Source organism: Jaculus jaculus, chromosome 14 (genome assembly GCF_020740685.1).
Source record: "Jaculus jaculus isolate mJacJac1 chromosome 14, mJacJac1.mat.Y.cur, whole genome shotgun sequence".
NCBI lineage: Eukaryota > Metazoa > Chordata > Mammalia > Rodentia > Dipodidae > Jaculus > Jaculus jaculus.
In genome coordinates, this window is record NC_059115.1 from 14,736,091 (window position 1) to 14,750,882 (window position 14,792).

General features: G+C 45.8%; 1 protein-coding gene across 2 annotated transcripts in view; it reads left to right on the forward strand.

The window, feature by feature from the left end:
* Positions 1 to 313: 313 nt before the first annotated feature.
* Rdh13 (retinol dehydrogenase 13) overlaps positions 314 to 14,792 on the forward strand; it is a 28,362-nt gene continuing 13,883 nt past the window's right edge. Inside the window, exons 1-3 of one of the 2 annotated variants that reach the window (XM_045134506.1) lie at positions 320 to 450; positions 2,791 to 2,909; positions 7,385 to 7,540. In XM_045134506.1, the coding sequence (XP_044990441.1) occupies positions 386 to 450; positions 2,791 to 2,909; positions 7,385 to 7,540 (340 nt within the window). In that variant the 5' untranslated portion in view covers positions 320 to 385. Of the gene's footprint in view, positions 451 to 2,790; positions 2,910 to 7,384; positions 7,541 to 14,792 lie in introns of both variants that reach the window. The other variant, XM_045134507.1, reaches the window with a different exon arrangement.

The window sequence follows — 14,792 nt, forward strand, 5'->3', positions numbered from 1 at the left end:
AAAATGAAGACTATGAAGAAGGTAGTGTTGGCAAACATATTTTAGGAGGGAACAGAGGAACATCCTACAGGGGGTGTGAACTCTGGAAATGTCAAAGATGTCAACCTCTGTTTTCGCCTACTACCAACACCCCCCCCCCCCCCCCCCCCCCGCCCTCCGCCAACTTCAAGACGTCTGTTCATTGGTGGAGGTCTACGTCATCTACTCTGGCCCCTCAATCTAGGCCCCGCCCCCTGCTCTTGAAACTACCATTCCCAGCATGCAGCGCGGCCTAGGCCCACCCCCTCAGGCTACGTCGCTGCGTCGCCGCCCCCACCGCACGAGGTTCTGTGCACCGCCAGGCGGCTGCGAGCTGGTCCGCGGTGCCACGCGACCCCAGCCTGGCATGAACCGTTACCTGCTGCCCGTGTCCTTGGTGGGCACGGTGGTCGGGGGCACCGTGCTGCTCAAGTGAGTACATGGCGTCACCCGGGGCGCTGGTGGCCGGGCCTGAGGCTCCCCCCCGGGAACACCAAACCAGGGCCAGGGAAGGGTCACCCGCCCTCGCCAGACAGGTGACCCTGCTCACCCGCCTCAGGAGCTTCCCAGAACGTCGTGAGCTGCAAACCAGGGCGCGTGGGGAGGGCACGTCACCTCCCCAAGGTCACCCAGGGGAACGGGAGGGGCGGTGCACTTGGGACCATTTTGCCGGACTTGTTTCCCTTTTTTTATTAAAGTAAGTTTTTTAAAAATATACTTATTTGACAGAGAGAGGTTGGGAGAGGGAGGAAGAGGCAGATAGAGAATGGGAGTACCAGGGCCTGCAGCCACTGCAAACGAGCTCCAGACGCATGTGCGACTTTGTGCATCTGGCTTATGTGGGCACTGGGGAATCGAACCTGGGTCCTTAGGCTTTGCAGGTATGTGCCTTAACCGCTAAGCCATCTCTCCAGCCCTATTTTTATTTATTTTCTTGAGAGAGAAAGTGGCAGAGTGAGTATGGGCACACCAGGCCTCACACATATGCCACTTTGTGCATCTCGCTTTAGGTGGGTCCCCGGGAGTTGAACTTAGACTTTCAGACTTTGCAGGCAAGTGCCTTTATTTAACCAAGCCCACTCTCCATCTCCCTGTTTCCGGTTTTTAGACAGAATGCCACTGTAGCTCATATTGGCCTGGAACTTATTGTGTAGCTCAGGCTGGTCTCAAGCTTGTAACCATCCTTCTGTCTCAGCCTCTTAAGTTCATCCACTAAGATTATGATGATAGCTCTATTCTCCGTTTTATGATGTCCACTGTGATAGCCGCATGTGATTATTGAGCATAAAGTCTGGCTGTTTAACTAAAATAATTAGCTGGGTGTGGTGGTTTATACCTGTAATCCCTACATTCAGGTTGAGGGAGGAGGATTGTTGTAAGGTCAAGGTCAGCCTGGAATATATTATGAGTTCTAGGTCAGCCTGGGCTAGAGTGAGACCCTGCCTCAGAAAAACAAACAAAAAGGTCTGGAGAGTGGCTTAGTGGTTAAGGCACTTGCCTGTGAAGCCTATGGACCCAGGTTTGATTCCCCAGTAGCCACATAAGCCAGATGCACATACATCTGGAGTTCTGGCATGCCCATTCTCTCTCTCTCTCTGCTCCCCCCTCCCAAATAAATAAATAAAACATATTTAAACAAACGAACAAGAATATTAGCCTTGGGCTGAGGGTAGTTCAATTGGTAGAGTCCACTGCTGATCTGGCTTTACATGGGTACTGGGGAATCCAACCCTGGTTGTTAGGCTTTACTGGTAAGCGCCTTAGCTGAGCCAGCTTCCCAGCTCTCAGATAGGGTCCCTGTCCCTTATCTATCTGTCATCCGTCCATCCATCCACCCACCCATCATCTATCTGTCATCTACCTACCTACCTACCTATCATCTATCTATCAATCACTTATCTATACTCCAGGTCAGTTTGGGCTCTGTGTTTCCCTGAGTTTGGCTCCTCCACACCCATTTAAAAGTCAGGTGGGCACAGACATCCTAATCCCAGTACTCTGGAGTTGGACTCAGAGGATCTGTGGGGCAAGCTGGCTGGAGGAGGGTGTTTTGTCGTTGTCAACTTTTGGCCTCCACACACATGTGCATCTGCAACCACACACCCTTGTGCCCACCCACATGCACACATACATCAACATACACATCATATATACATGTTAAAAAAAAAAAGTGAGAGGGATAGACTGTGAGCCCAGTTGTGGGAGCAGGTTCTTCACTTGAGCTTCTGGAAAGAATGTGGCCTGCCCATACCTAGATTGGTTTTCCCTTTTCCCCTTTCCTTTCCTTTCCTTTCCTTTCCTTTCCTTTCCTTTCCTTTCCTTTCCTTTCCTTTCCTTTCCTTTCCTTTCCTTTCCTTTTTCCTTCCCTTTCCTTTTCCTTTTCCCTTTTCCTTCCCCTTCCCTTTCCTTTTTTTTTTTTTTTTTTGATTTTCAAGGTAGGGTCTTGCTTTAGCATAGGCTGACCTGGATTCACTATGTAGTCTCAGGCTGGCCTCGAACTCACAGCAATCTTCTACCTCAGCCTTCCAGTTGCTGCTATTAAAGGTGTGTGCCACCATGCCCAGCTAGAGTAGGTCTTTATAAATGAATAATTGTCATCTCATGGTGATTTCCTACACACCAAACTTCGAGTCAAGCCCTTTGCAGAGAACATGACAAGGACCCGGGTGTTGTGTATTGATTTAGGGATATGAGCATAGGACAGTCTTTAGTCCCAGGTCACACAATTAGGGACAGGGCAGACAGAACTGACTGTGCCACTTCTCACTTCAGGGATTATGTTGCTGGTGGGGCTTGTCCCAGCAAGGCCACCATACCTGGGAAGACAGTCATTGTGACAGGTGCCAACACAGGCATTGGGAAACAAACTGCGTTGGAACTGGCTAAAAGAGGTAAAAAGGCTTTGTGCTTTTGGTTCTCATTGAGGTATTTCCACGCCTGCTCATTCCAGCATTGTTCACAGTGACGCCTTCCAGGTATGCATCCACAGATGAATGAACAAGATGGGCTGTTTCAATACCATGGAATATTCCCAAGTCTTGGAAGGAAGGCTTATGTGATACAACCTTGGGACCCAAGTTGTGCTAAGTGAAATAAGCACAAAAGCACAAAAAGAAGCCAGGTGTGGTGGTGGACACCTTTAATCTAAGCACTGGAGAGGCAGAGGTAGGATCAACATGAATTTGAGGCCACCCTGAGACTGAATTCCAGCCTAGGATAGACCCAAGACCCTACCTCAAAAAAACAAAAACAAAAAATTTTTAAAAATTGTTTTATTTTTATTTATTTATTTATTTGAAAGTGACAGACAGAGAAAGAGGTAGATAGAGAGAGAGAATGGGCATGCCAGGGCCTCCAGCCCCTGCAAACAAACTCCAGACGTGTGCGCCCCCTTGTGCATCTGGCTAATTTGGGTCCTGGGGAATCGAGCCTCGAACCTGGGTCCTTAGACTTCACAGGCAAGTGCTTAACCGCTAAGCCATCTCTCCAGTCCAAGCAAAAAAAAATTTTTTTTTAATGTAGTTTTTTTTTTTAAATTATTTATTTATTTATTTGAGAGTGACAGACACAGAGAGAAATACAGTTAGAGGGAGAGAGAGAATGGGCGCACCAGGGCTTCCAGTCTCTGCAAACAAACTCCAGACGCGTGTGCCCCCTTGTGCATCTGGCTAACGTGGGACCTGGGGAACCGAGCCTCGAACCGGGGTCCTTAGGCTTCACAGGCAAGCACTTAACCGCTAAGCCATCTCTCCAGCCCCCAAGGAAAAAATTTTTAATTAATCAATTAATTTATTTATGAGAGAAAGAGAATGGGTGTGCCAGGACTCTAGCCATTCCAAATGAACTCCAGATGCATGTGCCACCATGCGCATATGTAAGCATTGTGAGCTGTGGGGAGTTGAGCCTGGTTTCTTAGGCTTCAAAGACAAATGTCTTAACTGTTAAACCATCTCTCTATCCCCCAGACATTTTTTTTTCTGTCTTCTGGTACTGGGGATTGAACCCAGGACCTTGAGCATGCTAGGAAAGTGCTCTACCACTGAGTTTTATCCCAGTTCTCTCTCTCTCTCTCTCTCTCTTTTTAACTTTTATTTTAAATAGTTTTTAAATTATTTATTTATTTATTTATTGGAGAGAAAGAGAGAGAGGGGCAGATGGAGAGAGAGAATGGGCACACCAGGCCTCCAGCCAGTGCAAATTATCTCCAGACACATGCACCACCTTATGCATCTGGCTTACATGGGTCCTGGGGAATGGAACCTGAGTCCTTTGGCTTCACAGGCAAGTGCCTTAACTGCTAAGCCGTCTCTCCAGCCCTACTTTACTTTTTTTTCTTTTCTTTTTGAGGCAGAGTATCATTAAATTGCCCTATTTGCCTGAAACTCACGATGGTTCTTCTGTCTCAGCTTCCGATTACAGACATGAGCTACCACATCTGGTTTCCGGTTTGTTTTGTAGTAAATTGGTAAATAAAGTTGGTAGGTTTTTAAAAAGTTGTTATGATTGTGATAAACACATGCTTCCCAACTCAGAATGATGGACTTACAACTTTTCAGTTTTATAATGGTCTGAATGCATACCCATATAGCACTTCTTTTTCTTTTTCTTTTGTGAATTATATATATATTTTATTATTGACAACTTCCATAATTACAGACAAAAATCCATAATTCCTTCCCCCCACTTTCCCCTTCACAACTCCACCCTCTGTCATATTCCTTCCCACTGTTTTTTTTTTTTTAATTTTTTTGTTTTATGTTCATTTATTTATTTGAAAGTGACAGAGAAAGAGGCAGAGAGAGAGAGTGAGAATAGGCACACCAGGGCCTCCAGATGCTTGTGCCCCCTTGTGCATCTGGCTAACATGGGTCCTGGGGAATCGAGCCTTGAACTGGGGTCCTTAGGCTTCATAGGCAAGCGTTTAACCACTAAGCCATCTCTTCAGCCCTCATTCCCTTTTTTGAGACAGGGTCCTATATAGTCCATGTAGGACTCTATAGAGAACTCCCAATGTAGCTGAGGATGCCCTTAAACTCCTGATCTTCTTGCCTCCACCGCCCAAGTGTTGGGATTACAGGCGTGCACCACTACATCTAGTTTTTTTTATTTTTTGAGGTAGGGTCTCACTGTAGCCCAGGCTGACCTGGAATTCACTATGTAGTCTCAGGGTAGCTTCAAACTCATGGCAGTCCATCTACCTCTGCCTCCTGAGTGCTTGGATTAAAGGTGTGTGCCACTACACTGATGGTTTTATTTTTGTTTGTTTGTTTGTTTTTTAAGAGAGACTGAGTGGGAGAGAATTGGCATGCTAGGGTCTCAGCCACTTTGATCAAATACCACATGCTTGCACCACCTAGTGTGCATGTGCAACCTTGTGCTTGTGTCCCATTTGTGCCTCTGGCTTACATGAGATCTGAGAGAGATTGAACATGGGTCTTTAGGCTTTGTAGACATGCCTTAACCGCTAAGCCATCTCTCCAGCCCTTAACTCATTAATTAATTTATGTTTTTGGTTTTTTTAAGGTTGGGCCTCAGTCTAGCCCAGGCTGACCTAGAACTCACTATGTAGTCTCAGGGTGGCCTTTAACTCATGGCAATCCTCCTACCTCTGCCTCCTCAGTGCTGGGACTAAAGACGTGCGCCACCACACCTGGCTCTTAATTTATTTTTAAAATATACTTTTTTAAAAATATTTTTTTGTTATTTTTATTTATTTGAGAGCAACAGACAGAGAAAGAGGCAGATAGAGAGAGGGAGAGAGAATGGGCGCGCCAGGGTCTCCAGCCACTGCAAATGAACTCCAGATGCATGCTCCCCCTTGTGCATCTGGCTAACGTGGGTCCTGGGGAGTCGAGCCTTGAGCCGGGGTCCTTAGGCTTCACAGGCAAGTGCTTAACTGCTAAGCCATCTCTCCAGCCCCTAAAATATGCTTTTATTTATTTTTAAGCAGACAGAATGGGAGAGAATGGGCATGCCAGGGCCTCTAGCTGCTATAAACAAACTCCAGATGCATGCACCACCTTGTGCATCTGGCTTTACATGGGTACTAGGGAATTGAACTTGGGTGGTTAGGCTTTGTAGGCAGGTGCCTCAACCATTGAGCCATCTCCCCAGCCCTAATTTATTATTATTATTATTACTTTGGTTTTTCGAGGTAGGGTCTCACTCTTGCCCAGGCTGACCTGGAATTCACTATGGATTCTCAGGGTGGCCTTGAACTCAGGACGATCCTCTTACCTCTGCCTCCTGAGTACTGGGATTAAAGGCGTGCGCCACCACACCCGGCTTATAATTGTTATTTTTGAGGCAGAGTCTTACTCTTGCCCAGGCTGACTTCAAACTCAGTCTGTAGCCCAGGCTGGCATCAGACTCACAGTGAGCCTCTTACCTCAGCCTCTCAGGTGCTGGGGTGGTGTGCCTGGCTTGTCATTTGCTTTTATGCCTGGATAATTAATGCATGAATTGATGCAGATTGATTACCCATGGGCCTGTGGGTGGATTTTTTTTTGTCACTGGATATTGAATCTAGGTCTTGTACTTGTTAGGCAATTGCAGTACCATTGAGCAACATCCACAGCCCACTCTTCTTTTTAAGGCAAGCCCAACAGACTGGCATTTTTTTTTTTTAAATGAGAGAGACAGTGAGATTTGGTGCTTTAGGGCCTCCAGCCAGTGTAATTGAAGTCCAGATGTATACTCCACCTTGTGCACATGTGTGACCTTGTGCATGTGCCACTCTGTGCATCTGGCTTACGTGGGATCTGGGGAGTCAGACATGGGTCCTTAGGCTTTGCAGGCAAGCACCTTAACTGCTAAGCCATTTCTGCAGCTGTACAGCCCTTGTTTTATTTTAAGATCGGTTTCGCTAAGTTCCTGGGCTGCCCTTGAACTCACTCTGTAGCCCAGGCAGGCCTTGAACTCAAGGCAATCCTTTGCCTCAGCTTCCCAAGTTGCTGGGATGACAGGCGTGCACCACCAAGCCCAGTGATGTTTGGGTTGTGCCTATCTTTTGGCTATTGTGAACATTCTTTTTGTTTTCTTTACAAATATCTTACTTATTGATAAGTAGAGAGAAACAGAGAGAGAATGGGCATGCCAGGGCCTCCAGCCGCTGCAAGTGAACTCCAGATGCATGTACTGCTTTGTGCATCTGGCTTTATGTGATTACTGGGGAATCGAACCCTTGTTGTTAGGCTATGTGGGCAAATGCCTTAAGTGCTGAGCCATCTTTCCTCACCGTGAACATTATTGTAACGTTTTGAGTGGGTACGTGTCTTCATTTCTCTTGGGTAGCTGTATAAGGGTGGATTTTTTTTTTTTTTTTTTTTGGTCATTTTCTTTCATATTGCCTCTCCTGAACTTCCAGGAGGCAATGTCATTCTGGCCTGTCGTGACATGGAGAAATGTGAGGCAGCGGCAAAGGACATTCGTGGGGAGACTCTTAACCACCATGTTCGTGCCCAGCACCTGGACCTAGCTTCTCTCAAGTCCATCCGAGAGTTTGCCACAAAGGTCATTGAAGGTAGGTGGAGTTTGCCACAAAGATCACTGAAGGTAGGTGGAGTTTGCCACAAAGATCATTGAAGGTAAGTGGAGTTTGCCACAAAGATCATTGAAGGTAGGCGGAGTTTGCCACAAAGATCACTGAAGGTAGGTGGAGTTTGCCACAAAGATCACTGAAGGTAGGTGGAGTTTGCCACAAAGATCACTGAAGGTAGGCAGACACTGGCCTTTCCTGGGTCTAGGGCAGCTGGCAGGCCCCTGAGGAACCCAAACCCATCAAGTTCTAGAGCAGAGGCTGGCCAACACAGTTTGCTGGCTAAATACAGTTCTTACCTGTTCTCCCTCCTTCCTGACCTCCTTCTCTTGAGATAGAACCTAACTCTAGCACAGTCTGACCTGGAACTCATGACAGTCCTACTGTGTTGGGATTGATTGCAGGTATGAACCACTATGCCTATTTTGTTTTTTTCCATTTTTTAGGTGGGGTCTCGCTCTAGCCCAGATTGACCTTGAACTCACTATGTAGTCTTAGATTGGCCTGGAACTCACAGTGATCCTCCTACCTCTGTCTCCCGAGTGCTGGGATTAAAGGCATGTGCCATCACACCTGGCAGTTTTTAATAATTAATTAGTTAATTTATTTGAGGAAGAGAGAGAGAGAAAGAAATTGATACACCAGGGCCTCTAGCCACTGCAAATGAGCTTCAGATGCATGCACCACTTTTTGCATCTGGCTTTACGTAGGTACTGGGGAATCGAACCTGAGTTGTAAGGCATTGCAGGCAAATGCCTTCACCACTGAGCTGAGCCCCCTCTCCAGCCCCGTGCCTGGCATTTTAATGTAGGTTTTGGGGGTCTGATCTCAGTTCCTCGTGCTTGCGTGGTAAGTACTTTACTGACTGAGCCATCTTTCCACTTCACATGGCTTTTGCTGGGTGTTGATCATGTAGATCTAGAGGTCTTCACATGACTGACTGTATGTAGTTGATCAGTTTCCTCTCCACCAGAGTTTGAATTGATACTCGGTGCCCAAAAATGTACACCAGAATTCATACTGTTTGACCAGATTATCTGTTGTGGCCCGAGGCCTAAGCTACCAAGGCACTCTTACCAGGCAGGATGTTTCAGGGCCCATGAGGTTATCTCCTGGGAGCTGATCAGGGCTCACAGTTTTCTGTGAAATGTGCAGGGTTTGAGCAGCTCAGGCTGCTCTGCTGAGTTCACTCTTCTTGTACTGGAGGGCCCCACTATTTCCAGAGCTGGTGGAATAGCCCACTGGGCCCAAATCATGTCCTGCCTGTCACTTGGGCTGAATACCCATTTTCTCCTGTGAGTCTGGAATCTGGGTCCTGTCTTAATCTGTTTGGGTGGGTGTAAGAAAGTTTCATAGTCTGGGTGACAATACACAGAAGAGACTGTTCTGGAGACTGGCAGTCCAAGACCAAGGCACTGGCAGATTTAGTTTCTGGTGAGGATTCACTTCCTCGTTCGTAGGTAGGGCCTGTGGGCTGGGCCAGTGGTGGAAGGAGTAGGAAGCCTCGTGTATAAGACTAAATCCAGTCCCGGGGCTCTGTCCTTCCAACCTTATCACCTCCAGAAAAACAGCCAGCAGGATCTATGTCTGTCTTCATGAATTTATACACACATATATGCTATTTATTTATTTATGACGTAGGGTCTCAAGGTAGTTACACTGACCTGGAACTCACTCTTTAGAGAGAGAGGAGAGACAGAGAGAGAGAGAGAGAGAGAGAGAGAGGGAGGGAGAGAGAGAGGGGGAGAGAATGAATATGAATATGAATCAGAATGGGCACACCAGGGCCTTAGCTGCTGTGAACAAACTTCAGATGCCTACGCCCCCTCGTGCACATGTGCGACATTGCACGCTTGCTTTACTGTGCGACTGGCTTACTGGAGATGCAAACATGAGTTCTTAGGCTTCACAGGCAAGCGCCTTAACCATTAAGTCATCTTTCCAGCTCTGAAATTCCCTCTCTAGCCCAGGCTGGCCTTGAACTCATGGTGATCTCTTACCTTAGCCACACGAGTGCTAGGACTAAAGGCTCGAGTAACCACACCTCGCTCCACATTGATGATGTCTTAAAACAATTATTTGTAAGGAGAGAGAGAAAGAAAGGGAGGGAGAGAGAGAAAGAGAGAACAGGCATGTCAGGAACTCTTGCCACTGCTGTGAACTCCAGATGCATGTGTCATTTTGTGCATCTGCCTTTACATGGGTATTAGGGAATCCAACCCTAGTTGTCAGGCTTTACAGGCAAGTGCCTTAGCTGAGCCAGCTTTCCAGCCCTTAGATAGTGTCCCTTTCCCTTATCTATCTGTCATCCGTCCATCCATCCACCCATCCATCATCTGTCTGTCATTTGCCTACCTATCTATCTATCATCTATTCCCTCCCTTCCTCCCTTCCTCCCTTCCTCCCTTTCTCCCTTTCTGCCTGCCTGCCTATCTATCTATCTATCTATCTATCAATCAATCAATCATCACCTATTTATATACCAGTCTGGCCTCAAATTTACAACCTGCCACATCTTCCACAGAAGTGGGATTGTAGGCATGTACCACCACATCCAGCTCAACTTTATTTGCAAGGAAGGAGGGGGAGGGATAGAGAGAGAGAGAACGAGCACATGGGCACACCAGGACTTCTTGCTGTTGCAGAGGAGCCCCAGACGCATGTGTCACTTTGTGCATCTGGCTTTATGTGGGTACTGGGGATTTGAACCTGGGCTGGCAAGCTTTGCAAGCAAACACTTTAACTTGAAACATCTCCACAGCCCTATATGTTCGTTCCCTCCCTCCCTCCTTTCTTCTTTCTTTCTTTCCCTAGCTAGTCTTACTCTAGCCCAGGCTGAGCTGGAACTCACTCTGTAGTCCCAGGCTGGCCTCATACAGCAACAGCGATCTTCCTACCTCTACCTCCCGATTGCTAGTATCAAAGGCGTGTGGGCTCAGCATATCTTTTTGTTACTTTTCTTTTGTTGTGGTATTGGAGATGGAACTTATAGGACCTTGTGCATGCTGAGCAAGTGCCTTACTGCAGAGCCACATCTCCAACCTCTCACTTTGGATTTTAGGCAGGAGCTGTACTCTGAACCATTCCCCAGCCCCCCTCTCTATGGATTCTTGACAGGAATTCTGCCCTCACTGGTGAATTCCAAGCAAGTGCCCTACATTGAGTTCTATCCCCTGCCTAGCATATCTTTCTAGGGGAATGCAGTTCAACTCACAGCAGATCCTAACTGATAAAACCTGGTTGTGTCAAATGATGACCTGAGCAGTGATTTATCTTTATTTTATGTTTTGAGGTTGGGTTTTGCTCTAACCCGGGCTGACCTTGAATTCTCTATGTAGTCTATGTAGTCTCAATTTCAGTCTCAGGGTGACCTCGAACTCATAGTGATCCTCCTACCTCTGCCAACTGAGTGTTGGGATTAAAGGCGTGTGCCACCATGCCCAGCTGAGCAGTAAGGATATTACTGTGGTTAGAAAAGTCCAGCACCTATTGTGTATTTGGAATAGAGGGATCAAGCAAGGGACCTGGAGTTGTGTCCAGGGAGAGGGTCACAGTGCTATTGGGCAGTGAGTGGCAGGGTGAGTGGCTAAGTGAGCTCCCGGAGGACCTCAGAATCTCAGCTGAGGCCCTGAGGTGGAGGCTGATCCATCACTGTTGTCTAGGCTCCATAGCCAGCAGGCTGGCCGGGTGATGAGCCAGAAGGCCCTCCCTGTCCAGTGGGGCATGGATGGCTCATGGAGGGTTCACAGGCCTTCCTCTGCTGGTGTCCTTGGCTAAACCCAGGGCTAGGCTGGTGACATTTTTTCTTTCTTTTTTTTTCAAATTCAATTCAAAATATTTTGTTTATTTATTTGAGAGAGAAAGAGGAGGAGAGAAAGAGGCAGATAGAATGAGAGAGAATGGATGTGCCAGGGCCTCCAATCACTGCAAACCAACTCCAGATGCCTGTGCCCCCTTGTGCATCTGGCTTACATGGGTCCTGGGGAATCAAACTGGGGTCCTTTGGCTTTGCAGGCAAGTACTTTAACTGCTAACACATCTCTCCAGCCCCGTTTTTCCTTTTTAAAGTTATTTGTAAGCAGAGGGAGAAGAGAGACCAAATGGATGTGCCAGGGCCTCCATCCACTACAAACAAACTCCAGATGCATGCATATGGCTTTACGTTGGTACTGGGGAATTGAACTCAGGTTGTTAGGCTTTGCATATGTTGTTTTGTATGTTGATTTAATTATTATTATTACTTAATTTGAACATTTTATTTATTTATTTAGTTAGTTAGTTTTTCGAGGTAGTGTCTCACTCTAGCCCAGGCTGACCTAGAATTCACATGTAGTCTCAGGGTGGCCTCGAACTCACAGCGATCCTACCACCTCCGCCACCCGAGTGCTGAGATTAGAGTGTGCCATCATTCTCAGCTTTATTTATTTATTTGAAAGAGAGAGATAGAAAGAGGCATATAAAGAGAGAGAGAATGGGCACACCAGGGCCTTTAGCCACCTCAAACAACTCCAGATGCATTGCCACCCTGTGCTGCTTGCTTACGTGGATACTAGGGAATTGAACCTGGGTCCTTAGGCTTTGCAGGCAAGTGCCTTAACCACTAAGCCGTCTCTCCAGCCCACATATCTGTTTTTTATTTTTATTACTTACTCTTTTAAAATTTTTATTCATTAAAATTCTTTTTTTAACTTAAAAAATCTTATTTATTTGACAGAGAAAGAGGGAGAGAGAGAGAAAGAAGGAGAGAGAGAGAACGAGAGAGAGAGAGAGAGAGAGAGAGAGAATATGAATGAGCATGTCAGGGCCTCCAGTCACTCCAAATGAACTCCACATGTGTGTGCCCCCTTGTGCATCTGGCTAACGTGGGTCCTGGGGAACTGAACCTGGTTCCTTTACCTTTGCAGGCAAATGCCTTAACAGCTAAGCCCTTCCTCTAGCCCTTTTAACTTTACATTTTTTATTGACAACTTCCTTAGTTATAGACAGTAACCCATGGTAATTCTCTTCCTCTGCCCATTTTCCCCCTTGCGACTCTACTCTCCATCATGCATTTTCCCCTCTCTTTTATTGTGATGTCATCATTTTCCTCCTATGATGATGGTCTTGCATAGGTAGTGTCAGGCACTGTGAGGTCATGGATATTGAGGCCATTTTGTGTCTGGGGGGAGCACGTTGTAAGGAGTCCTACCCTTCCTTTGGCTCTTACATTCTTTCGGCCACCTCTTCTGCAATGGACCCTAAGCCTTGGAAGGTGTGATAGAGATGTTTCAGTGCTGAGCACTCCTGTCATTTCTTTTCAGCACTATGGTGACTTCTGAGTCATCCCCAAGGTCATTGCCATCTGAAAAGAAAAAAATTCTCTAACCCAAAGTGAGAGCAGCATTAACATATGGGTATGAACATTAAGAGAAGTGCTTACCGGGCAGTTTGGTGAGCATAGTATATACATTTAGGCAGACAGCAGCAGATGTTACATCCCTAGGGCTCATTACTACCCTGAAATAGGTTTTCAGTATCAGGCATGTATTCTGTCCTGTGGAGGGGCCTCCATTCCAATTAGAGAGCAGTTGATTTCCCACATAACAGACATGCCACTATTGGAACTGTTGGTTCATTTGGTCTGGGTGGCCAAATTTAAGGCTTGCAGTGTCCACTGTTTTATTTCCACTGGTGATTTCTCTCTCTCCCATTGAACTACATACAGCATAGCTTTTGTAGCTTTCTGTCAGCTGGTCTACATGGAGGAGATTTTCAGCTCAGTTCCAACAGGATTTTTTAGTGACCTTGCAGACTAAGTATGTGGAGTCTTTAGCAATAGGGTCTTACCATCTATTCCTGGTAGGAAACCAAGAGCCTTGGCAATGGCCTGTAATATTTTATGGGCATCAAGGACCTTCCCAGCCAACAACTCACTGGAAAGTATCCCATCCCTGGCACTGAAAATTTTCTAATAACTATCTATGGCTTCTGGTTGTTCCATTGTCTAAAAAAAGCAGGTTTCCATATGACTTATTCATACCCTCTTAGGTTTTGATTAGCCCACCTTTCCTTTACTCAGTCTCTTTCCCTGACCTCATTTAGGCCTTTTCACCCCATTAATCTGTTCTTCTACTTACATATATACAATACCATCCAAAAGTACCCCCCTCACACTCTTTCTGTTTCCTTTATATCCCCTTTCTAGCTTACTGGCCTCTGCTATGAATTTTATTCCAGCTCACACCAGAAGTCTTATCATTTGTAGCCAGGATCCACATATCAGAGAGAACATGTGACATTTGGTTTTCTGGGCCTGGGTTACCTCACTAAATATAATCCTTTCCAGATCCATCCATTTTCCTGCAGATTTCATAATTTTATTTTTCTTTACTGCTAAGTAGAACTCCATTGTATTAATGTGCCACATCTTCATTATCTACTCATCAGTTGAGGGACATCTAGGCTGGTTCCATTTCCTAGCTATTGTGAATAGAGCAGCAATAAACATGGTTGAGCAAGTTTCTCTAAAGTAATGAGATGAGTCCTTAGGATATATGCCTAGGAGTGCTATAGCAGGGTCATATGGTAGATATATTTTTAGCTGTCTCAGGAACCTCCACACTAATTTCCACAATGGCTGGACTAGATTGTATTCCCACCAACAGTGTAGAAGGGTTCCTCTTTTTCTGTATCCTTGCCAGCATTTGTGGTCATTTGTTTTCATGATGGTGGCCAATCTGACAGGAGTGATATGGAATCTCAACGTAGTTTTAATTTTCATTTTCTTGATGACTAGGGATGTTGAACATTTTTTAGATGTTTATATGCCATCTATATTTCTTCTTTTGAGAACTCTCTATTTAGTTCCATAGCACATTTTTAATTGGGTTGTTTGATTTCTTATTATTTAGTTTTTTGAGTTCTTCATATATTCTGGATATTAATCATCTATTAGATGAATAACTGGCAAAGATTTTCTTCCATTCTATAGGTTGTCTCTTTGCTTTATTCACAGTATCCTTTGATGTAAACAAGCTTTTTAATTTCATTAGGTCCCAGTGGCTGATCAGTCTTTGCCTATACCAATATGTTGAAGGGTTTTCCCTACTTTTTCCTCTAGCATAATTTCAGAGTTTTGGGTCTAATATTAAGGTCTTTGATCCATTTGGGCTTAAATCTTGTGCATGGAGAGAGATAAGGATCTATTTTCATTTCGTTTCCCCTCCCTCCCTCCCTCCCTCCCTTTCTTTTTTAAGCT